This window comes from Delphinus delphis, chromosome 9, assembly GCF_949987515.2.
Source record: "Delphinus delphis chromosome 9, mDelDel1.2, whole genome shotgun sequence".
NCBI lineage: Eukaryota > Metazoa > Chordata > Mammalia > Artiodactyla > Delphinidae > Delphinus > Delphinus delphis.
Genome location: NC_082691.1, coordinates 104624818 through 104648345, shown reverse-complemented (window position 1 = coordinate 104648345; position 23528 = coordinate 104624818). Strand labels below are relative to the sequence as shown.

At 44.7% G+C, this 23528-nt stretch overlaps 1 protein-coding gene across 5 annotated transcripts in view; it reads right to left on the bottom strand.

The window, feature by feature from the left end:
- Positions 1 to 23528, bottom strand: part of RBM33 (RNA binding motif protein 33) — a 114316-nt gene that overhangs the window by 11689 nt on the left and 79099 nt on the right. For 2 of the 5 annotated variants that reach the window (XM_060021188.1, XM_060021190.1), the window contains 5 exons: positions 23250 to 23513; positions 21630 to 21920; positions 17598 to 18236; positions 3608 to 3817; positions 1089 to 1277 (listed from right to left, as the gene is read on the bottom strand). In XM_060021188.1, the coding sequence (XP_059877171.1) occupies positions 1089 to 1277; positions 3608 to 3817; positions 17598 to 18236; positions 21630 to 21920; positions 23250 to 23513 (1593 nt within the window). Of the gene's footprint in view, positions 1 to 1088; positions 1278 to 3607; positions 3818 to 5377; positions 7638 to 10602; positions 18237 to 21629; positions 21921 to 23249; positions 23514 to 23528 lie in introns of those variants that run through there. The other 3 variants (XM_060021189.1, XM_060021191.1, XR_009520706.1) reach the window with 2 other exon arrangements.

Below are 23528 nucleotides of genomic sequence, written 5' to 3'. Positions count from 1 at the left end.
GTCAACACTCAATGGTAGACGAAGGCTTAAAATACACTAAAAATTAATGTATTGTACTTAATGTAATTAACGTAATGTACTTGTGTCAACTCTGTTTCCCCATGAAGCAAGAGACCTTAAAAGAAAGCACTCTGTGCTGTGTTCTTTTTGGCCATGCTGCTTTCGGGACCTTAGTTCTCCCCGACCAGGGATCAAACCTGTGCCTCCTGCAGTGCAACCACTGGACCACCAGGGAAGTCCCCTTTCTGTGCACTTTTTACTCAGAAATCTAACATTCACATCCACGTCCTACGATTTGCATCAAACATCCTTCCCAAGCGCTCCAGCCTCAGACATGGGTCCTGGCGCAGGATGGAGGGCTGTGCTGCTCGGGGGGGTGGGCGTAGGGGGGTTGCGGGGGCGGGCGGGAGGCGGGGAGCTGGCAGGAAAGGCCAGAGTTGGGGACTACAGACACGCTGCTCAAGGAAAACCAGGTCTACCCACTGCGCTGGTTTGCCTCCAGGGCTCTAGAGGCTGGAGCAATCAGGGATTTCAGTGGCAATTTTTGTTTACAACACAACTGGAGACCCATCTGCAGCCAGCTCGGCAGAGACCTTCACGCATTTAGAATTAGCCAGTTTAAAACTTAAGAGACCAAAATATAGTCCACATTATTTCACATTTGTAAAGTCTAAAGCAAGTTCCACAGGTGTTAACATGTGAGGCTATTTCTGAAAATTAAGGTCAAAAGGCTAGATACTTTAAAATGTTAAAATTGTTACACACAAAACAAGTGTGTGATAGAGCAAAAAGGTTGTGTGTTTGGGCGCATATAAGAACTTTAGGATAATATGAGGGTTTCAAAGGACAATCTGTTCGGCTAGAATAACTATTTCATAAGGTTTCTGAGCACCTGATAATTTCCAAGTAATCCAAGCCTAAGGCAAAGTTCTGGCATCAAGTGTGCACAGCAGATAAAATACTTGTCCTTCTTCTCGAGAGTACTGTTTTACCATGAAGTAACCAACACAAAGGGATCTTAAATGAAGAAATAACCGAGTCTTGGGAAGGACAAAGGGCACAGACAGAACGGGCCCCAGGTGACCCACCTGAATGGGTCCTACTGACATCAGCAGGCTCTTCAGCTGGGCGTCAGTAGTGGAGGAAGAAAGCCCTTCAACAGACACGACGCAGGGCTGAGGCTTGCACTCCACCACCCGGAGATTCTGCTTGTTCGGCATCAGGCGGCCCCGGCCCATCGCACCTGCCATTCCCCGGCCTCTCCCGTGCATGATGACCTGGCAACAACAAAAGGAACTATTCAAGGTTGAAGCTTGGGGGTTTTTTCACAGCTACTAAGATACAAAAGTGAACAAATCAGAATCCATTAAAATACACCGTGAACAACAGGACCTTCTGTAGTTTTTATCCACTATCAGAAAAGGGTTTCATGTCTAAATAAGACCACAGTACCCAGCAAACTGGAGTAAAAGAAAAGGAAGGAAAAGGAAGCAGCAAAGTCTGCACCTATCTTGGTGCCAAGCATGGTACTAGGTAGGCACTTTCTGTGCTACCATCATCCTGTAGACGAAGCAGCAGGATCACAGGGGTTCAGAAACCTGCCGCGAGTAACACAAAGATCTGGGTCCAGTCCTTAACGGCCCCGGAGCCCAAATTTCTCCCACTGTACCACAGGCAAACCCAGCGGGGACCAGGGGACTGTGTATGGTGCTCCCCACAGCCGCCTCCCTGTCACTGCAAGCCACAACACTACGTACCCTGGAGGGCAGATTCTGCAGCAGGAGTCTCCCACTGGCTGCACCACTGCACATTACACTCCTCTGCAGGGCTTTCAAAACAAAACCAAAAACCCAAACTACAACGACTGAGTGCCCCTGTCCCCCACCGAAATTACAACAGCACTGGCCTAAGGTAGGACCCAGACCTTAGCATTTTTTAAAGCCGTCCAGGGCTCAAAACCACTGTTCTGGGATCTTTTAAACAAGAAGGAACCGCTGAGCTTTCCCGTCTTTTCTAATCCGGAAAGTAGATAAAGCGCCAGTGCCCCCAGACCAGGACAGCAGTGAAACGCAGACGCGGATGTGACTGGGCTCACTGCGCTTTCCAGACGTCCTGCCCAACTCTGCCCGAGAGTCGGGTAGAAAGAGCCAAAAATGACCTCCCGCCCCATCACAGAGAAGGGCACAGAGGAAGGCAGACAGAAATCAGAATGGAACCCTTAGTACATGAATGGGTGCCACATAAAGGGAAACTGAGAAAAGAACGCAACACTTCGGAACATTCCACAGGAGGCGACACAACTACTCCTGTGAAGTGAGTTCCCAGAGTGCAAAAGGGTATTTCAAGAGAAGTCACATGGGAAAACACCATCAAAAAGTGCAAGCTTCACTGCCTGGAAACCAGCAGTGTGTTCTATAACATTGATAACAACATTCTCTACCGAGTGCTGGCTCACATTCCAGGTATCTTCTCATAAAACCCTCGCAAGAGCCCAAATAAGCCAGGAAAGATTACTGTCCTCACTTTTACAGGAGAGTAACCTGAGGCTGAGGATGAAGAAACACGAGTGCTTTATCTGTGTGTACAACAGACTATGGGGGGGAGGGGTGTTCTACGATCTTTCTCATAGCATACCCAGGGACAACACCTGACCAAAGAAAATTTAGACTGGAGCAATTTTTAAAGAGTATATCTGAAGATACGACTTAATGTGTCTGTGCCTGTGCCACCTGCAGCAAAAATGTCCCTACTCTGTTTGTCCCTGTATCATAAGGTATTTATGAGAAAATAAATCTGGAGTAACTGAATTACTTCAAAGAACGGTCTTCAGGCTAACACTACTCCTTAATATCACCTGCAAGGCAAGCAGAGAGGATGAACTGGCAGAGTTCAGAGCTTTCTAGAAGAAACTCAGAGCAAGTATTGTTGCTCCTCTTCCACCCTAAGGTCATCAGGCAAGGGGCATCTGGCTTCTGCGCCGAGAGGGGACCTTGCTGTCGGGCAGAGAGGGGGCCCTTGGGAAAGCTACAAAGACACCCTCACCAGAAGCTGGGGGGGTCCCCACCAGGACATGATGGGACAAGGGGGACGCTCCTCTCCTCGGGAAGGTTAAATTCACAAGGGGTACTGGATGCCCACACCTCGTCTCCCACACTGAGCTCGGAGAAGGAAAACACACCCTCGACCCCCAGAGCAAGGGAGGGAGGAGGGAAGAGCCGGGGGGAGAGGCACTTTCTCGGGCAAGGTACTTCACCCCCAAAGGCTTCCCATCTGCGAACTGGGGTGACGAGGAGGAAGCAGTCTCTGGAGGAGCAGCTGGCAGGGGAGGAAGGAGCGCTGGGCTGGGCTCTGTGCAGGGCTGTCCCCAGAGCACAGCTCAGAGCTGCCCGAAATACCCGCAGCCTGGGTTTAGGGTGATTTCCCAGCATCGTACCACTCAAAATGTCACAAGAGGAAAGCGCTTTTGTGAACACGTTAGCTTTCAAAGCCAGGGCGAAGGAAACTATGGTTGGTTCATCCACAATCTGAGCACTCCTGCTGCGCCAGGCACTCCCATCAGTGGGTTCACGGGCTCCGCTCCTGGGGCAGGGGCAGTAACAGGCAGTACCTTCTTGGCCGGGTGAATTCCTTGGATGCTCTTGATGCCTGGAGGGCCGGCTGAGTGCACGTGGGCCCCCACCGGAGGGTGCTGGGGCTGCTGAAGCGCCCCCTTGGTCAGCGTCACCTTGCGGGCAGGCTGCTGTCTCACTTCTGGGGGCTGAGGGAGCCGTTGAGGCTGGCCCTCCAGGTGAAAAAAGCCATCGCTCTCTCCTCCCTGCTGAAACCAAGGCAGCATGCTGGTCAGTCTCCGCACGAGCAGGCATCCCTCCCCAGCATCGGGGTCCACCTCGATCAGTGCTCAACCGAGAAGCACAACCGTCAAGCCTGCCATTCACCAGGGCCACGAAGGAAATTTCTTACTTGACGGGGGTTTGGGTTTTAATAGTATTTTTCAAATTTAAAACTAAGATCTTTAATTACTGTACCCACTCAAGAGGTCTATAATTACTAAAGTAAGTGCTGTTGAGTTCAGTGAAATAGTGCTTGACTTTAAAAATACTTCATACTCGACATGCCTTTTCCATTTTCATGAGCATTCTTGTGAAAATCTGACAGTTTGTATAGGCAGTGGTTTTAAACTTTTAACTCCCACTCAAACCTAATGAAAGCGGGTCATCATCCTGACCCGCCCCGCTGTCCCCCGGCGCTGGTTGTGAATCCCAGGCGCGCCCCAGTGCCTTCCTCCCTGCAGATACAACCCTGAACACCTGGGCTCCCCAGAGCGCCCGCAGGCTGACCAGCACCCTGGTCGCCCCTCCTCCTCCGAGTCACAAGCACCCACACGTAGGCTGGCCTCCGGCCTCAGTCCTGTTTGGAACAAGAGCAGACCAGCCAGGAGTCTGAGAAACTGAATGAGGAAATTCTAGAAATGAACGAGTTACTGGAGGCCCAGACAAGTCCTCCCCACATGGCGGACAGGGAACTGCAGGGGGACAGCAGGAAGAAGAGCTGAGGAGGGGTCTGAGGGGGCAACGCACTCACAGCTCGCCGGCCAAGGGCAGGGCGGGGTGCCGAGCACCACCGATCCCTGAGCGCTGGCTGAGCACTAAGCTGGGCAGCGACAGGGCTGCCTCCCAGGAGACCAGGTGAAGAAATGAAAAGCCCAGGCCCAAACGGATCCTCTGGTGAATTCTATCAACTGTTTAAGAAAGACAGACTCCCAATCTGGTTCAGAAAACAAAAGCAGAGGGACAACTTCCCCACTCATTCTCTCAGACTTGTATTACCCTTTTACAAAAGTCAGACAAAGACATCAAAAGAAACAAAAGCCACAAAAGAATATCCCTCATACATATACATGAAAAAGATTCTCACCAAAACACTAGCAAACTAAATTCAGCAACGCAGAAGAAGAATCATACACCATAACCAAGTAAGATTTACCCCAGGAATGCAAGGTTGGTTTAACTCAAAAATCAGTTATCAGACCACATCAGTAGAGGAAAAGACCACATGACCACCTGCACTGATACAGGGAAAGCACTCATAATAAAAATTTTCAGTGAACTAGGAACAGAAGGGACAAATCAACCTGACAAAGGAAATCTACCAAAAATCGACAGCTCACATCATGCTTAGTGTGAGACTAGTCACGGGTATTCGACCTGCACGTTAGTCACCTAGGGAGCTCTCGTGTGTTAGTGTTCCTGGACTCTGACCCAGAACCATCCAATTAGACCCTCTGGAGCTGGAACCCAGACATGAGCATTTTTTTGTTGTTTTTTGGGGGTTTTTTTTTTGCAGTACGTGGGCCTCTCACTGTTGTGGCCTCTCCCGTTGCAGAGCACAGGCTCCGGACGCGCAGGCTCAGCGGCCATGGCTCACGGGCCCAGCCGCTCCGCGGCACGTGGGATCTTCCCGGACCGGGGCACGAACCCGTGTCCCCTGCATCGGCAGGCAGACTCCCAACCACTGCGCCACCAGGGAAGCCCCAGACATGAGCATATTTTAAACGCTCTTCCAGTGATGTTTTCCAGCCAGGGCTGAGGATGGCTGAACCAGGTGGTTGCCCCCATAATGTTCTGTGACTCTGTGACTCTATAATGTCGGCTATAATTGTCTGAAATGTGATCCTGCTGGGCGTTATTCCAACCTGATGGGAGACTGTTCCCCAAATGAAAACGGACGCACTATGGAAAGGCAGGCCGTTCTGCAGGACCAGGATCCACATGAAGTCAGACTGCTTCTTGTGCTTCTTGAAACTTCTCCATTACATCTTTCATCCAAAAGGTGTGAGCAGGTACCCCAGCCAGGCAGGGATGATGGCCTATTCTCAGCACACGATTTTTCAAAGTTCATATCTTGAAAAGCTATGTGAACACTCTCTAGTTTTGTATATGCTTGAAATTTTCTATACTAAAAAGTTGAAAATTTTAAGGGTATACACCACATATTCCTATCTTTAAAAGCCAGTAATCCATCACTTATTTACTTAAAATCATGTTCAAATTATGTTAGTGTAAGATTCATAAATTCACTGTTCAAATGTTAAGTCTCACTGTTCTTAAACACGTCTCTTTACATGGGCTGACACCTCACACTAGCCCCCAGGTCCCACCAGAGGCTGTGCCACAGATGTGGGTGGCACCGGGTCACTGAATTCTCCACACAGCTCAGCTACCTAACAGTCTACTGACTGATTCTCCACCGTCTACCTTTTTCACTAATGTGGATAAATGAACTGGCTATTATGTATGGTTTAGAGAAACCAGTGGCTTAGACCTGGGTGAGTCTGTTTTTGTTTACCAAGCCAAAATTTCCTATGCATATAGATGGCAATGAGATATTTACTGAATAAAACAATCAATGGTAGATCAGGCTTCTAAAAACTACGTAGCTCTGAATGTGCTATTAAAAAAGAGATTACAGTATCAGAATACTAGGTTATAGCCACTGTCAATTAGTACATACGTATTTACTAAATGCCACTGTGATACTAAAGAGGCCAGCCTTCAGCTCAGCACTGATACTGGGTGCACCAGAAAACATACTGCCATGCTGTACAAATCGGTAATCAGCTGGTACATGTGGTCTGAAAGGAATGATGTCCATATATACGGTGGACAACATGGTGAATATCGTTGCAGATATTTTCTTTAGCAATCCAGAGCTAAAAACGTAGATGATCTTAAAATAGAAAACAAAAAAAGAAAAAGAGAAGAAAAAGGGAATTCCCTCGCCACCAGTGGTTAGGACTCTGTGCTTCCACGGCCGGGGGGCCTGGGTTCAATCTCCAGTTGGGGAACTAATACCCCACAAGCCGCGAGGAGTGGCCAAAAAAAAAAGTAGATGATCTAGATAGTGAAGTTTTATTTAAAAAGAAGAGCTTGCACCAAAAATAGGATATTTGCCTATTTTTAAGGTATACACTGTGTGTATGTATTTGGGTGATAAATATGTAACGCTGCGGTGATCTGATGATTTTTAAACTGGGAATTAAGAACAGAAACATTTAGTCAATAAACACCCCAAACAAAAATTCTCTTTGCTGTTATTCTGAGTTAAGAGACTGGTGCTAATTTATGTCTGACAATATTAGGTCAGAGGAACACCCTGAAAAACAAAGTTCTAAACTTTTATTTTCCTTTCAAAACAAGTTTACGTTTTAAAGTAAGCTTGATTCCCATCTGCAGTTCAGAAATACAGGTAGAGTTATCACAAAAAGCCTCTCCATTTAAGACTTCCTAGGAGATGGCCTGAGAAGACACAGTAAAGGACGTCAGTGATCAGAGCGCCTGCAGGTCTGGACCTCGCCGCCTGGAGGTCTCCCCGCTCCGTCTGCATCTCACAAACTCACGGGCACGGTGAGCACCCCTACTCCTCCCCGCCCGGGGAGCCTCAGCAGCCGCCAGCCTGACCTGCTCACTCGAGGGGGCCCCCAGCATCTCTAACCCTAAGGTTTCCCAGGCCACGTAACTGCTTTATTCTTCTTCACAGCGTTAATCACCACTCACAGTCCTGTCACGCTCACGAGAACGGGAGCCCCGCGGGCAGCACTGGTCGCCACGCATCCTCGGCTCAGAGAAGAGGACCGAGCCCTGGGCAGGAAGACGACAAGCACTTGGTGAGTCAACGATGAACAAGAAAGAGGGATGCTTCAGGCAGGGATTATAACAAAGGCCCAACTTTTGGGAAAAACTGCTATCGTCAGCTTACTGACAAGTGACGGGAAGGTCTGGGTAAGCTCTGGAGTTACTTATATTCAGGACAGTGTTTTACACCTTCTACAGCTACAAATGATGTAATAAACTTTATAACAGAAATTTCCAGGGCACTCTAGGCTCTCCATCACCATGCTGAATGGCACCATTCAACATGCTCCACTCATGGGAAGATGGATGGAGTTGTTTGCTGAATGTCTTCAACTTGACAAGTAGTACACTAGGGTCTGTACAGAGACTGTTTTCCTTCAATCCTCCCTCAAGGTAAATATTATTATTCTCACTTTCCAAATGAAAAACCCGAGATCCTTGGTCACACAGTAAGTGCTTTTAGGACTTCCTGTCTCAGTGGTTCCAAAGCATGGACTCCACACAACCTCGTAGGCAAGGAGCTTATACTAACATAACTATTTTTAGCAGGGTTAGAAACAAAGGGACTAACCATCATTCAATTAAATGATTTTAAGGAAATGAAGGTTTACTATAATGCTCTGCTCTGACATTTTTCTGGAAACCATGCTGAGGACTCAAGGCTTAAATATAAGTAATGTTATTTCATTTTGTAAGAAAAGCAGTTTTTTTTTCAATTGAGAGAACAATTATTTTCTTTCAAATTAGCACAACGAAAAGCTAATTCTTAGGATAAATTTTAAATCCCAGAGTTATTCCGGTTAACACTAGGCAACATTCAACCTACTAACTTCTAGGCTGTGGCCAGAAACATATTTTTTACACCTACTCTCACATTCTCACAGACACAGAAAAAAGGTGAATGAGAACCAAGCCAAACTGAACCCGCCTATTTACTTAGAAGTCTTCTACAACTTGTGCATATAGTTAACAGCACTGAAGGAGATTCCAAAATTATTACTTATGTAAATTTTAAAATACTGTCGATTCAAATCAGGACTTTCAGAAACCTGAAAGTTTCATTAAAAGCTTATTAAGTTACATTATCATCTTAATGTAAGGAAATAACTAGTCATCTGTGGATGGCAGATTACATTCCATTCAAAGAAAGGAAATCCACTTTGAAAGTGCATTTCTCTAGGGTGGCACAGTTCCCTTTTAAATTCTTTGCACAGCAGTGTGTTTAGACATGATTTTAAATACCTTTTACTTCCTCCAAAACAGATGAAGAGAAGAGGAGTTTGACCTGTCTTAGGCCAACCTGGAAATATTTCCTTGCTTTCTTCTGCAGATAAATATCTTTTAATGAACACACTATAAAAATGTCTCTTGAGGGCAGTTTTTCTTAAATATAAAAGGCACTTCCTGAATTAAGTAAGCTTAGGGAACACTTTTTACCAGCTTAATCGTTAAAAAAAATGAGGTTTGTAGCCACCAACATTAGCATGACAAGTTTATTTATAACAAATTGTTTAAATGTATAGATAAAAATGCCCATTGATATTGTCAGGGTAGCCTGCAATTTGACAGATCAAATCTTATTTTCATTCTTAAACATCATGAAGAAGTGGTATCGCTGGCTCGCATTCACTAGTGAGCAAATTGATTAATCCCTCTCTATAGAAATCTCAACTCTTGATTACACCTATCAGACGTTAAGCAGCATTATTCTAGAGTGACAACACTTGACAAATTCCCCAACCATTTTTCTCAGCCTTTGTGGCCCTGCTAGCTTGTATTAACCCTGATGAAAAATTAATTTTCCTTATCTTCTTCTAAACCCCAAAATCCAAATCCGCCAAACTGGCAACTCTTTCTGTAAAGGTATTATGAAAACCTCTAAAAGATTAATTGCATGTCTTCAGGTGACATTAAATTAATTTCTGCACTCATGACAGACATTTGATACTCCGTACTGAGAGGACAGATAACATTGTCGGGACACAGAGAAGGACAGTGGTTAGGGTCCCAGGGCAGCCTCTTATGAATTCTCCTTTCGATAAGGCCTACTTCACTGTCATGGCAATGCTGCTGATCTGCCAGCCCACAGACCTCACAGAGCAGGTTTCTATTAACTACAACAATGCTGGGCCTGGCCCTGTGATCTTTAGAAAGCTCGCCCAGAATCTGGACAATAAATGATATGCATGCTCTACGAAGTTTCTAAACACAAATACATTTCATGCTCTAGTCTGTCTTTGAGACTACTACTTAAAGGAGAAAAGATAAAATAAACAGGCTAATAACATTCTTATCCAGGCTCCTGTGTCAATTCCCTAATTAAACTGCTGCAATATGATATGAGGTGAGGACACTTCACATGGGCAGTGTCCATCTATTCTACGCAATAAGCTATCCCTCCATACGCAAGCATGCAGAACGTGTAAAAGCAGCAACTTAAATCTAAACTGCTTCCTATAAAATTCCAGCAACAGGTCTACACGGGCTGGACTGAAACAAAATCCTTAAGGTTAAAGGGATCTCACAAGTGCTTGCTTGGGCTTCCTGGAGAAAAAAAGGATTCAACCGGTAGGTGCACCAGGATTTCGCCTTATGGTGATAACACGGCACAGTTATTCAAGTGCTCTCTCTCTCTCTCTCTCTCTCTCTCTCTCAACATTCTACCTTTCTGAAACTAGTTAGGTTTGGGCAATCTTTTAAAAGCAAAATTAATTGGCCTTTGGAGAAATATACCAAAGCCCTGAGCCTGTGAGGGGATCTGATGCCCCAGGATTCTCCAATTTCTACAGCACAGACCTACCAATCTAAAAAAAGGAAAGGACTGCTAGAAGTGAGACTGCGGTTCACCCAGCAGCAGGGGCCCACGAACTCCGGCTTCTCCAGCAAGAGCGCCCCCGTACGGATGAAGCTCCAGACTCTGGAAAGCAGACGCTTCCAACCTGCCCCGGATGGGCAGCTGGGAAGGACCTACTTCAGAGCGCTAGGCGACTTCCCGGCGCAGGTGACGAGGCTCCTATTCTTGGTAGCTGTTCGAAGTGAGGAGAGGGAAGTTACCCAAGACGCTGGAGAAAGCAGATTCCTTTTCTGCTGGAGAAGGTGGGTTAGCAAATCCTGATTCCTAATTACAAGAGAATTATTTCTGATTTAACCACTTATTTCGCTCTGAAAGAAACACCATATGCCTAAAAACACCTATAAATTCACGTGTAGACATTCTAATTCATTAAAACTGATGCCTGTCCTCTAATGGACAGTAGTCTATTTTGCCCAAATTTAGAGGTCACATGTTTAAGAATGCTGAAAACGTCATAGCTCTAGAAGTTATCAGTTCTTCGCACCAAAGTGTTTCAAAGCTCTTAAAAACAATTACTTATGCACAGTAGCTTCTCCTCCAAAAGAAGATTCTAGAATATACATCTTATCAAACAAGCGATTAATCAAGATTCGTGCCCCATTTTTCTTCCTCTCTTATTTGCCTTTCGGCCATCTGACTGCTCATCAGCTCCTCTAACAGGGAAGTGATCAGGCAACAAATGAGGCCCAACTACAACCAGCCACGTGGCCACTCTCCCCACCAGAGAGGAGAGGGATGGCAGGACGAGAGGGAACCAGGGGTCAGCAAGGTGGGAGTCTGGGCTCTCACCTCCTTGGACAGTGGTGCCTTCACACCCACCCCCACTCCCCGTCCATCTGGGCAGGGCCTCTCCTGGCTCCCCTACCTGTGTCAAAGAAGCTTCTCTTACACTCAGCTTCCCAGAGGTGTTTCTCTATCACAAGCCCACTGCAGTTCTGTCCTTTACTACCCATTTCCAACTCACTTTCATCTGACTTGCTTTCTCCTGGTCCTCTAGCATGGCATCAACTCTTGGGTACTGCCCAAAACCATGGCATCAAGTCAGCTTCCACCAGAAGCCAATGAGTCAGGACAGCTGAGTCCTCCAGCCGTGGCCAGGCAGCTTGGCGAGTCACAGAATGACATACACAACGTGAGCCTTGTTCTGCCTTGGCCTGGGGCGTGGGTCTCCCCAAGAACGAGTCATCACCACAGACTCATCAAACAGCCAAATGTACAATACAATCGCATCTTGTAAACTGAATTAACAAGGATTAATGCTATTTCTGGTGTTATACTCTGCTTACTAGTGTCATCTAAATGTCTACAATATACAGCTGTTACTTTTATAATCAGAAGTACTGTGGGGCGGCGGAGGGGGGGAAGGAAACGACAACAACACCACACTGTGTTAACTCCTCCTCCTTGGATATTTCCATAAAGAAACTGTAAAAAAAAAAAAAAAAAAGAAAGAAACTGTAAACAATACCTGTATTTTTAAAGGGAGAAGCTACTAATTTTCTCTATTATTTCAACAAATGTTTCTTAAATATTTATAATGTATTTGAGACAAAAAATGAACTGAAGTGGAAACCCAGCCTCAGTCAGGAGCAGTGACTAGGAGACAGCTCCAGCCGTGCGCAGAGAAGGGCAGGGCGCGGCGGGGGCGTGCAGGCGCCGAGAAAGGGCGCAGCGTGAGTGTGGACGGAGCGGGGAGACAGAACTACAAGAGCAAGGCGGCCAGACCACGGAAAAACAGGGCACGTCCGGAGAACGGGAGGCCGCGAGGGTGACCACTTGTACCCCCACCTGCGACTCCTTCTCAGACTAGAGTCCCCAAAGACTGACAGATGACTCCAAGACCAGCACTTCTGTTTCTAGTAAATCTGATACACAGTGTAAGAAACTCCTTATACTATTTTTGCAACTTCTCTTGAGATTACGTATATCAAAATTAAACATCCTCCACTCCACAAAAAAAGATCAGGTATGCACACACCATCGCGCTAGAGAAAATCTGAGAATAACTTTTGAGGAAGAGAAGAAATCTACAAATGCACACCAACCCCCAAAAGCAAGCTCACACAAACAAATTGGGACCTTTTACGTGAAGCATTTTGACAGCCTTTTAAAAGTAAAATTCAAGAATATCATGACTGGACAGCTGGCTTTCCTGCTGAGGCATTCTGTGCTTCTCCCATTTCTCTGTGTGGCCAGCAGAACAAAGGGCTCTTTACTTAATTTGCTGCCAAATTCTTAAAATTTTCATGACCTCAATTAGAATAAAGCAGCTGAATTCAGAATTTGCTTTCATTTTCTTAAAGAACACTGTAAGAACACACTTTTTCTTCCTTTAACTAAAAGGAAAGGGTAGTAACATCTACTGAGCCAATGCCATGTGCCCAAGCACTGTGCCACTCATCTCACCCATGTCACGACAGTTAACCCTCACAGCCACCCTGGGAGAAGCTTAGCCTCATTCTGAGGAGGACACAGGTTCATCTGGGCCAGGTAACCCGATGCAAACATCTCAAAGATTCCCCATTTCCCCTAACCTGGAAGACAGAGCTGCAGGCCTAATGAAACTCCTGAATAAACAAATTCTGCACGGCACTTGCTCGTCCTAATTCTTTTTTCTGGGGTTTAATCACAGAACATGGCTGAGGATGATTATACTAAGTTTACACTAAGTAAACATTTTACATTTTTATATATGCTCTGTTATTAACCTGAAGAGGTTTTCTGGATTATGTATTGGTTATGAGAGAAATTATGATTGGGGGCAGGGGGGCACGGCACGCTGCACAGCTTGTGGGATCTTTGTTCCCCAACCAGGGACTGAACCCAGGCCCTCGTCAGTGAAAGCATGGCGTCCTAACCACTGGATCACCCGGGAATTTCAGAAATTATGATTTAACAAGATTGCTCTTTTGGTTTCTGAAAATTAAATACTTAAAAGTAGCTTTCTGAGAAATGAGCAAATGGAGACTATTCCTATGTTTTAAATAATAAAAAGAGAACCATTCCATCAACTACAATTCTTTAAGTAGATTACTTATATAAATATTATTCAGGGACGCACATGAAATTTTAGAAGCAATATTTGCCAACATTTAACACTCTTTACAAGTAGCATTAATTTGTTCCTTTTTAAATCTCACCCAACAAATCAGACAATATAAATGGGAAAAAACTAAAATTCACAAAGAGATTGATCAGCCTCATAACAAAAGGTCTCTTTAAATTTCAAATTCCCTTAATGATTTCAATTTTAAATATAAAATCGGATCTATTTTGATCTACATAGAAATGTTCAAAGACACATTTCTAGCACACAGCTATAGTCACAGCTACACTCAGCCAGGGTACGCCGTCCCTCACTTTAATTCACCATACCAGGCTACTCCACACAGGTTCCAGCACAGGCGTGAGGCAACCCCAGCCACTCCCCAGTCCAGACTCCCCAGTCAGGGCTCTGTGGCCCACCTCTAAACCCTCTCCACATACTCTGCAGCCAGTCAGTACCAACTGGGGTTGGCAAGCAAAATGAAACCTGATCAGCCCTCATGCTAGAAGCCGCCCCTGAAAACTCACTGGAAAGAGTACACTACTCTCCCTAATCTAGAACTAAGAAACCTAGGAGGAAAAGGAGCAGTAAAAATAGCTATTTTAATAAGGGTAAAAAGCACAGGATTTAGAAGCCTCGCTCTGCCAGTCAGCAGCTGAGTGGCCTGGGCTACTACCTGAGACTCAATTTACTTACCTGTGAAATGGCAGTAATAGGTCTAACTCATAAGGATGCCGTGAATACATGCTGAACACCTGATAAACAGCAGCCACTACCTATTATGTGGCATAAGATCAGGGAATGTATTTCTAGAAGGGGCCTTAGGAGCATTCCAAAAAGAAAATGGACATTTATAAAGTACCTTCTACGTGTTAGAAGGGCCCCCAAGACAATAAATAGTAGACAAGCATCCAGCCACGGGTCTTCCTCAAACACAGCCACGTTGTTTTCACCTCATCACACCCTCCTGGTGACTGAGGGCCTCAACCTCCACGCCCCCCACACAGGAGCTTCGGATTGGCCAACAAAGAACACATGAGGCAAAGACGGCTCCCAAAGGAAGTCAGGTACGACTCTGCGAGCTACAAACCCAGACCTGGTCAGGGACTGTGTGAGAACCGACACCAAGAAATACTTTTCATTACGTCCTTTTGAAAATGCTTCCCATGTCCGTAATGCATTAGCTCTAACAAAGAGGAACAATATGAAAAGACTAGAAATTCTCCTTCGATGATCAGTATGAATTAAAATCACTTTGAAGATAGTATAATTAATGAAAGGGCAGACTGAAAAACCTATAGTCTTAAGACACAGGCTCTTTCACCTTTCAAAAAACCCAATTTAATAAAATCCAAAGATAAATTATTGAATTACAGACAATGAAATATGGAAATGACAAAAGAGAAGACCTTATTGATTCACAATTGCCTCACAGGTAAAAGCTCACCTAAAGAAAACTAATTTAAGCTGTAATATATTTTCAATTTGTACATCAGAATAAGACTGATGTACAAGAAATTTCCGCTTCCCTAACAATCCTGTAGATACGTATTTTGACTGTGATCACCACCAGAGCACAATTTCTAGAACAGCACTATGTACTGCGATAGTCCTGTGTCCTGTCTGAAGACCAACTACTAGAACGAGGAGACCACTGAATGCAAAGAATAGTTTAGTTAATACATTCGATGCCAGTTTAGGTTAGAAAGAAGTCAAACTGACTCTCTGAAAAGTAAATTTCTCTAGAAAACCTTATAAATAGGATGTCTATTGTATTTCTGCACAAACAGAGTGTGAAGAAGTCCTGGGCTCACAGCAAAATACAAGAATGTGAACTGACAATGAAATGCTTCTATTAAACAAGTAACTATAAACCTGAAATGCATAAATAATATTCTGCACAGGTACGATATACAAGTCAATCCTCCCATATGCTAAGCCCCTGTCAGACCCTCACCAGGGTGGCTGGTTCAGCTCCAAGCACACAACATAGCACAGCCCTGGGCATTAATGCCATGGTGCATGAAAGGAGAGAAGGACCAGCAGGGACAGAAATAAAAGGAAAAATGAGAGCGTACTTAGCACTTACAAGAACTGTCTCCTTTTTGCACAATGGGTATGTTACAAATAGTTCCTACCCACCAAAAAAACACACCAAAAAACCCAGGCCTTTAGGGAAACACTGTTTGTTCTGGTTCAGAGAGATACAAACAAACGAGAGACATTTATCCTCTGATAAGGTGAAAGTTGCCAACATGCTATTGGAGGAATTTTTGGAATAAATCCTAATATACAGAACATGTTGGTTAATTAACTTAATACTTAAGAATTAAAAAGGGAGCTAAAAAACCATTTCAAAGTTTGGCAGACAGCTATTTTTATGTAAAATTCCTCTGTTGTTTTCCTGTGTATTGTAAAATTATACAGCATGATTTTGGAATATGGTCTGATATAAAAACTATATTTTTTCCACAGGAGAAAAAAGCAAATTGAGGTAGATAAATTCTGCTGAAGTAGATAAATTCGTTAGTTGAAGGCTGCCTGTGGACAGCAGAGCTGTGCCCCGCACCTCCTAGTCTGCCGGAGCCCAGAGTGCCCAGGCCCGCACCGCACCACTGTGGCTGCCCAGGGAAAAGGCCTATTCCCAAACCATCGCCCCATGGCCCACCCTCAGAAGTTTCTAACTCAAGTAAAAAAATGAGACACCGACAAAGTATGATTAAAATATGGTCAAAAGCAAAAGGCCACACAGACACCGGAAACTGATGAACACTTGGGTCTTCACCTAAAGATAATAAATTCATACAGTATTTAAGCAATCTGATATAATACAGGCCATCTACTTATCAACATTTTGAATCACCATGAACCGAGGTGAGAAACAACAGATTTGCTCTATCACAAATTTTCTTATGGCGTGTGAAAAACTTCACACCTTAGTCTACAAACCTAGAAACAAAAGCAATTAAAACTCGACTAATTAAGCAGCAACAAGGAGCCGCCCTTAATCCAGCACAGCAAACAGCTCCCGCCCGTTCCTAGTGGTGCTGCTGTCCCTGGGTGAACTGAGGATTAGAAGTCCCTTTCTTTTTTTCCTGTAAATATTTTGTGGTTTTAAAAGGAATCATCTGTAGCTGGTTTGCTCTAAGAGCCTGTGTCTTACGGTTCTCCCCCTTTCTTCCCCAGTTTGTAACACAAATTGCACACAATGGGGAGCTGCGACAGAGAGCACGACAGTTACTCGGATCAAAGAGAGTCTGTTGCAGAATTAATATAATTAAAGCAAGAGACGAGTGCTACCTTCTCTAATAAATAAAGACTATACGGCAGAATCAAGGAAGCAAGTATTCTACAGACGCTGACGGGAGAATCTCCTGCAATGGGAATCTATCTGCAGCAACTCTGTTTAGTTTAAGTACTGAATTTATCCAAACTGCAATTACTGTGCTTTACTGAAAATGCTCTAAAATGGGCACTGTTATGAGGTGAAGAAAGAAATGAGGGGTGCCCCACTTCTGAAAGCACATGGTAGGATCACACATGATTTCACTTTAGAATACTGTCAATCCCTTTCTCCCTCAAGTGGGGGCGGGGTGGTGGGCAATTAGCTTCACCTGGAAGACGGGAAACAGTCTTTGAAACAACGCTGCTTAAAAGCAACACACACACTGCCCCCCCGCCCCCCGCTGCCATAGATGCTCCCTGAGTCTAAAGCTACACACAACGAATTATGTGTTCTGTGGTAAAGGAAATTTTATTTTTAAAACAAACTGATGATGTTAGCATAAATTATCTATAAAAAGAAGCTAAAACTGAGAAACGTCTAATTTAGGAACTGTCACACTGGTTTTTCACTAAGACTCAAGAGACAACTGAAACATGGGTCCCAATTGGAAGCAGGATTTAAACGACAATTCTTACACCAGCTTCAAGTGGGGAGAGGCTGGTCCACATGATTCTAAGACAGGCAACTTTACTTCCCTTCCTTCAAAAATCCTCTCTGGGAGTTAGGACATACTAAGTGAAACATAGATTCCAAGAGGCACTGGTGACCTCGTCAACTTACCCCGCCTGACAACTTAATCACCCTGACCTTGGAGCTGACGTGCGGCCCGTCTCCGCCACCGCTGTTGGCCCGGTGCATGACAGTCCTTTTCGCGCCAGGCTTGGCCTCCGGGGGCCGGCCCTGGAGGGACGCGGCTCGAGCAGTCTGCGAGGGGGGTGGCGGTCCCTCCCCGTCTGCAGGCTTCACCTGCAGGACCTTGTGCTGAGCTGGACACTGAGGTATGGTTCTGGCCTGTCTCAAATGTTTCAGTGGTTTCATCTGCTGTCCTTGATACTGCGTGTTAGCACCAGATGGCACAAAATTGGATGTTTTGGGTGGAACATTTGAAACAGTGGCATCTTGGTTTTTCACGAGAAGTCTGTTTTTCACATGCGGTCTGACCTGTGCCCCCGGGAAGGGTAACAGTGGGTTACCATTGGTGGGCGACGGTGCCGACAGCTGCTCTTCCTGCCCAGCCAGGGCCGGCGGGGGGCAGAGCTGCTGCTGCTGCTGCGCCAGCCTCTCGAGCAGCTCCTTCTTCCTCGCGCCGGCCTGCTGCTGCCGCCGCAGCTCCTTCTGCTTCAGGATTTCTTCTCGGAGGCGCTTCTGTTCTTCTATCTTTAAGCGGTATAACCTCGTTTCTTCATCTTCATCAGGAAACTGAAGCAGAAAACACGCATGGTTTAGAGTGCAAGGCTAGGTGACAGTTCCAGTCTGTTTCAGCAAACTTAAGAAAAGGCACTTTCTAAAAACCCTTTAATTCAGGATTGAAAGAAGCCGTTCAAAATCTGCTTATAGACTTTAAGTATAACTCCTTCCCCTGGGGAGGGAAAAAAAAATTACACAGCTAAAGCTAATTTGGAAAATCTTATCAGAATATTAAAAATGAAATAATGTAAATTTCCACTCATTTACAACTTTGAAACCAATTAAACTATTCATTTAAGATATCAAAATATGTTTGAAATGGAAACTGCAACAGTAGGGAGGCCTCGCTGTCACACAGGTTTTATCTGGCTCTCCTCTGACGAACCAACAAAAGGTGGGGTGTAAATGACCTGAAAGGGTCTGATTAGAACTATTGATTTTTCGTACAGAATTTTCAGCCTGATCTCAAACTCATTTGTCACAGAATAATTGCTTATAATGAACAGCACAAATCAATCTCTCTGACCTTGAACTCATGCACTCTCCTCAGAATCAAAATGCTGCCAATTGCAGTATTGGAATATTAATGGTATATAAGGAATGCCTTTAATATGCCAGTCCCAAACCATTCTGAAAGTCTATCAGAAGAATCTTTGTAAAAAGTCCAATAATTTTCTTAAAAAAAGCATCCAGGGGCTTCCCTGGTGGCGCAGTGGTTGAGAGTCTGCCTGCCGATGCAGGGGACACGGGTTCGTGCCCCGGTCCGGGAAGATCCCACATGCCGCGGAGCGGCTGGGCCTGTGAGCCATGGCCGCTGAGCCTGCACATCCGGAGCCTGTGCTCCGCAATGCGAGAGGCCGCAACAGTGAGAGGCCCACGTACCGCAAAAAAAAAAAAAAAAAAAAAAAAAAGCATCCAAAGAAGAAAGTTTAGCATTTGTTTAAAATTGTAATAATTTTCTTTAAAAAAAAAATCATAGATATCATCACTCACAGATCCTTTGCAAAAGAATATAATAGGATTTACTCTACCTAGAATTCAGCTGTTAGCAAATAAACCTTAGAAGTTAGGAATTATAAGACCACAATGTAGCTGAAGAGTTGGCTGGTGCCCCCAGAGCCCGTGCACTTGACCTACAAGACACAGAGCCAAGCCCCCTCATTGGGGCTTGCTTGTCATTTTAGCAGCAATCCTGATCAACTCAGTCACCTAATTTCAAAGTCTAGGACAGACCTGAAACAGAAAATCTTAAGTTGGCTGAGGGCTACACAGAGCTAGAAGTGACATTAAGAGGAAGACAGAAAAACAGAAGTTCAAAAAGTACAGGGGCCAGGGCATTCTGGGGAAATAATAACAGGTCCAGAGGACCCACTGTTTCAAATGCAAGAATAATTAACATTCACCAGGATTTTTCCCCATGTAATCAAAAAAGAGTTAAAGTATGTTCAAGAATATAGGTAGGAATACTTCTAAATAGATTTGTCCTTCATTATATCATTACCAACTGGGTGCATATAAGAAGATAAACCACACTTACCTAAGCAAAACAAACAGAAGGTTTTAAAAATAAAAAAAACACTTTACTCCTGGTCCCATTCTATGTGCACAGAAAATTAAAAGCAAACAAATTAAGACACGCACCACTTACACTATGGCCACCTGCAAGTTCCACTTCACGCACAAAGCATCCATTTTATCCTACAGAAGACTTCTTCAGAAGCCTGCTTATTAACTCAACTATTATGAAAGGGACAAACGTGGCTAGTGGTATGCCTAAAAAGTCACTTTTCTCTTTTTATTTAGCCACTGTTACTACAAAAGTATATGTGACTTCATTTTTGAGCCAAATCCATTTACACACATGAGTCAGGAGCTAGCTATATAAACTAAAAGCAGGATAAAATTTTTAGCAATGATTTCTTTTTATAAACTATCCCAATCCCGTCTGTAAATCTACATGATTTTTTCATATACTGATTTTAAAACCGAAATGTCACCCTTCTTCTAATAAGATGTTATTAAACGTTAACTCAGTATTTTCACTTTATACTTACATTTCTGACTTGGAAACATTACATTACAGCTGCTATAATAATTTATTAGAAGAAAATCTGACACACACACCCCCGCACTTTAATTGATTGAAAGGCAAAAGACAGTTAACGCTTGTTTTTATTATGATTAAGGGCTTATATTCTCATCTAAGGAAACTTTGTGCCATTATTTTATGAAGTTAATAGATATACTTACTTATTACATTATATATATTATTATTAACGTAACTTCCACGTACTGGTCTCTTGCCACGTCTCAGGCACATACACCCAATAGTTAAGGAAACTGAGGCTTGGAATAAGTGAAGGAACTGGCTCAGAGCCGCACTGCTAGCGACAGCGGACCATTCCAAGGGCGTGTTCTAACCTGTGCTACACTAGATGCCTATGCTTCATCAGAACCTACATTATACAGATACTGCCCAACTTTTGTATCTATAATTCCAGGGAACAGCCCGCAATGGAATCCTGACTTCAGGGAAGCATTAGACAAGCGCATTCACTTCTTTTACAGGAGACCAAGGGCCTCAAGGGGTTTGTCTCAGGCATAAATTTTACTGACGTAAAGAAATTTTTTTTAAAAATGTGAAAGTTTGTGACTAATACTGCATTAACACTGAACTGCCTCTAAGCAAAACATAATCAAGTGGCCAAAACTAAACAAAGGTACAAATAACATCTCAATTGGAAATCATGTAGAATACTGACTTGCATTTATTATTTATTCTTACAACATTTATACCTATTTAGAAATCAGCAATAATATACACAATTCAGAACAAAACACCCCTCCCCATCTTATTTAAAGGTCTAAACTGGTCCTACCTTCTAGAAGTTCACAGTGTAAAACCAGAAAAGCCACAGGAACATAAGAGTAAATGTAAGGGGTCAGCTAACTATGGCCCATGAGCCCATCCAGCCCAACGCTTGACTTTGTCATAAAGTGCTACCAGAACACAGCCATGCCCATCGATGTAAGACTGTCTATGTTTGCTTTTGTGATAAAACAGCAGAGTTGAGTAATTCTGAGAGACAATTTGGACTATAAAACCTAAAATATTTGTTATCTGGGCCCTTCAGAGAAACAGTTGGTTAAGATCCCTGATATACACAGATTCTGTAACACACAGCTATAACTGTATAAATACATGAATACAATCTGATCTAGTACCAGTGAGAATGAAAGTGTATCTTATATGAATATGGCTGTTAGGTTAAAAGAAGGTGGGATGATTTTGTGAAGAACTCACTGGGTGAGAGTGAACCGAGATAAGAGGTACAGACCTTGATTATAAGGTCTCCCTGTTTGAAACCAAACATTATTTTTTAATTAGAAAAAGAAAAGTCCTACCTCTGGTTCTGTTTTTGCTTCCTCTTTAGGCCGGCCCACAGGGCTGACTGGCTTGACTTTCACATCAGCCTTCCCCTGCGCAGTCCTGGGCCCCACCCCGGGCCTCGTGGGCGGTGACGTGCTGATAATAGGCTTTACTTGAGCCCCGGCTGGTGCGGAGGAGCAGCGACTGTTACTCACTTCTATAACATGTGATGGTGCTATTGGTAATTCACGCAAATTACTGTTTCTTGGAGCAGTTGGCTGCATTTGCTGCATTGGTCGTTTGGTTACATTCTGAGAAGTTGTGTTCTATCATCACAAGAAGAAAGAAATTCTAATTACAACTGGAAACTTGGGAGAAGAAACATAAAAAGGCACATTAGATTAAAATATTTTTAAAAATCATTCTAACTGAATACGTGACTTCTCCTTTGGGGGGCAGACACCTTCCTGTTGGTAAACATTTTTTCCCTGCATAAATGCTTTCTGCTCTACATAGTAACATACCCTTACTGCTAAGGACTGGGGCTGGGAAAGGTGCCATACCTGCCCACAGACAGGCTCCTCTTTATGATATTACACCAGGTGACTTACAGGGTGGGGACAAACATTTTTAACAGAATCAGCAGTGCAACAAGGACTCCCGCACAAGGAGTCAGCTGGGTTAATGGCACCACCACTGTCAATGGGTCCCCTAAATTGAAGGTAGAACAAACAAAGAACGAAGCATTAAGTTAGTGCCCTAAGAAAAAGGAGGAAGATGCCCATCGCTCTCATCGGGGAGGAGACAGTCAGGTCATGTTCACCCTGAGGATCCTTAACAGAGACCCAGCGCCTAGAGGAGTGTGGAGATCTGTGAGATGGCTGGGGGAGGACTGCATTCCACGGCTGCTCAGCTCAAGACTGGGGGTGTCGTCTGCCCCTGTTCTTACAAAAGGAAGCCCAGGTTACAAAGCACCCTCTTTCCAGATCTAGAAATCCTTTCTCACTTCTTACATCATTTTAGTCTCAATGTTACTTTAAGAAACAAAGAGGCGGGTATGAAAAAACTGAGATTAAAAGCAGCTAAGTGACATGCTTGAAGCTCAAGGTCAAAAGGACCAGTATTAAAGGGAAAACCCAACTATCTCACCTTACAGCCTGGAACTCTAACCCTGAGCCTCTTTACGCAGTTAGTTATTTAATGGAGGGTAAGACAGTAACCGTGACTAGTCTTTGACTTTTAAAGCGACACACATCTCCCAGTCTCTTTCAATGCACGACAAGCCGCACATCTGCCGATGGTACTCGAGAGGTAACCTCACAGATCAATGCAGTCCATCCCCCACGATTAACTATAAGCTCCATGAAGGCAGGAAATGTGTCTCTCTCATTCACTGCTGTATTCCCAGGAACCAGAGTACTGCCCAACAACAAAGGATGTTCAAGAAACTCCTCCTGAATTCATTTACTTGTGCATTCACTGCCCACGGAGACAGACAGCCACTGGCAAAGGCAGAATGATTATCACCCAAAACTACTTTCTGAAGTTATGCATCAATTACTAAGGCCATCTCGCACTACAGGAGGATCTAGACACACAAGGCCCCGCGACATAAAAGGTGCCCCCGGAAGACAGCTGAGGAACTGGACACTTACATGCCTTAGCCCCTGGCGCTGGGGGCACTGCGTCCGACTGCTGCTTGGCTGAGGCGGCCCCGTCTGCATGTGAGGCCTGAACTGGGGCTGAGCCGCGGGCATCAGGGGCGGGGGAGGAACAGAGAGGTGGTGGTGCTGGTGCGGGTGCGGGTGCGGCGGCGGCGGAGGCGGCGGCTGGTGCTGCGAAGGTGGCTGGAGCGGGGGCGGGAGCGGGGGCTGCTGCTGGGGCTGCGGGGGAGGGGGCAGAGGAGGGTGCAGGGGCCCCTTCCAAGCCAACAA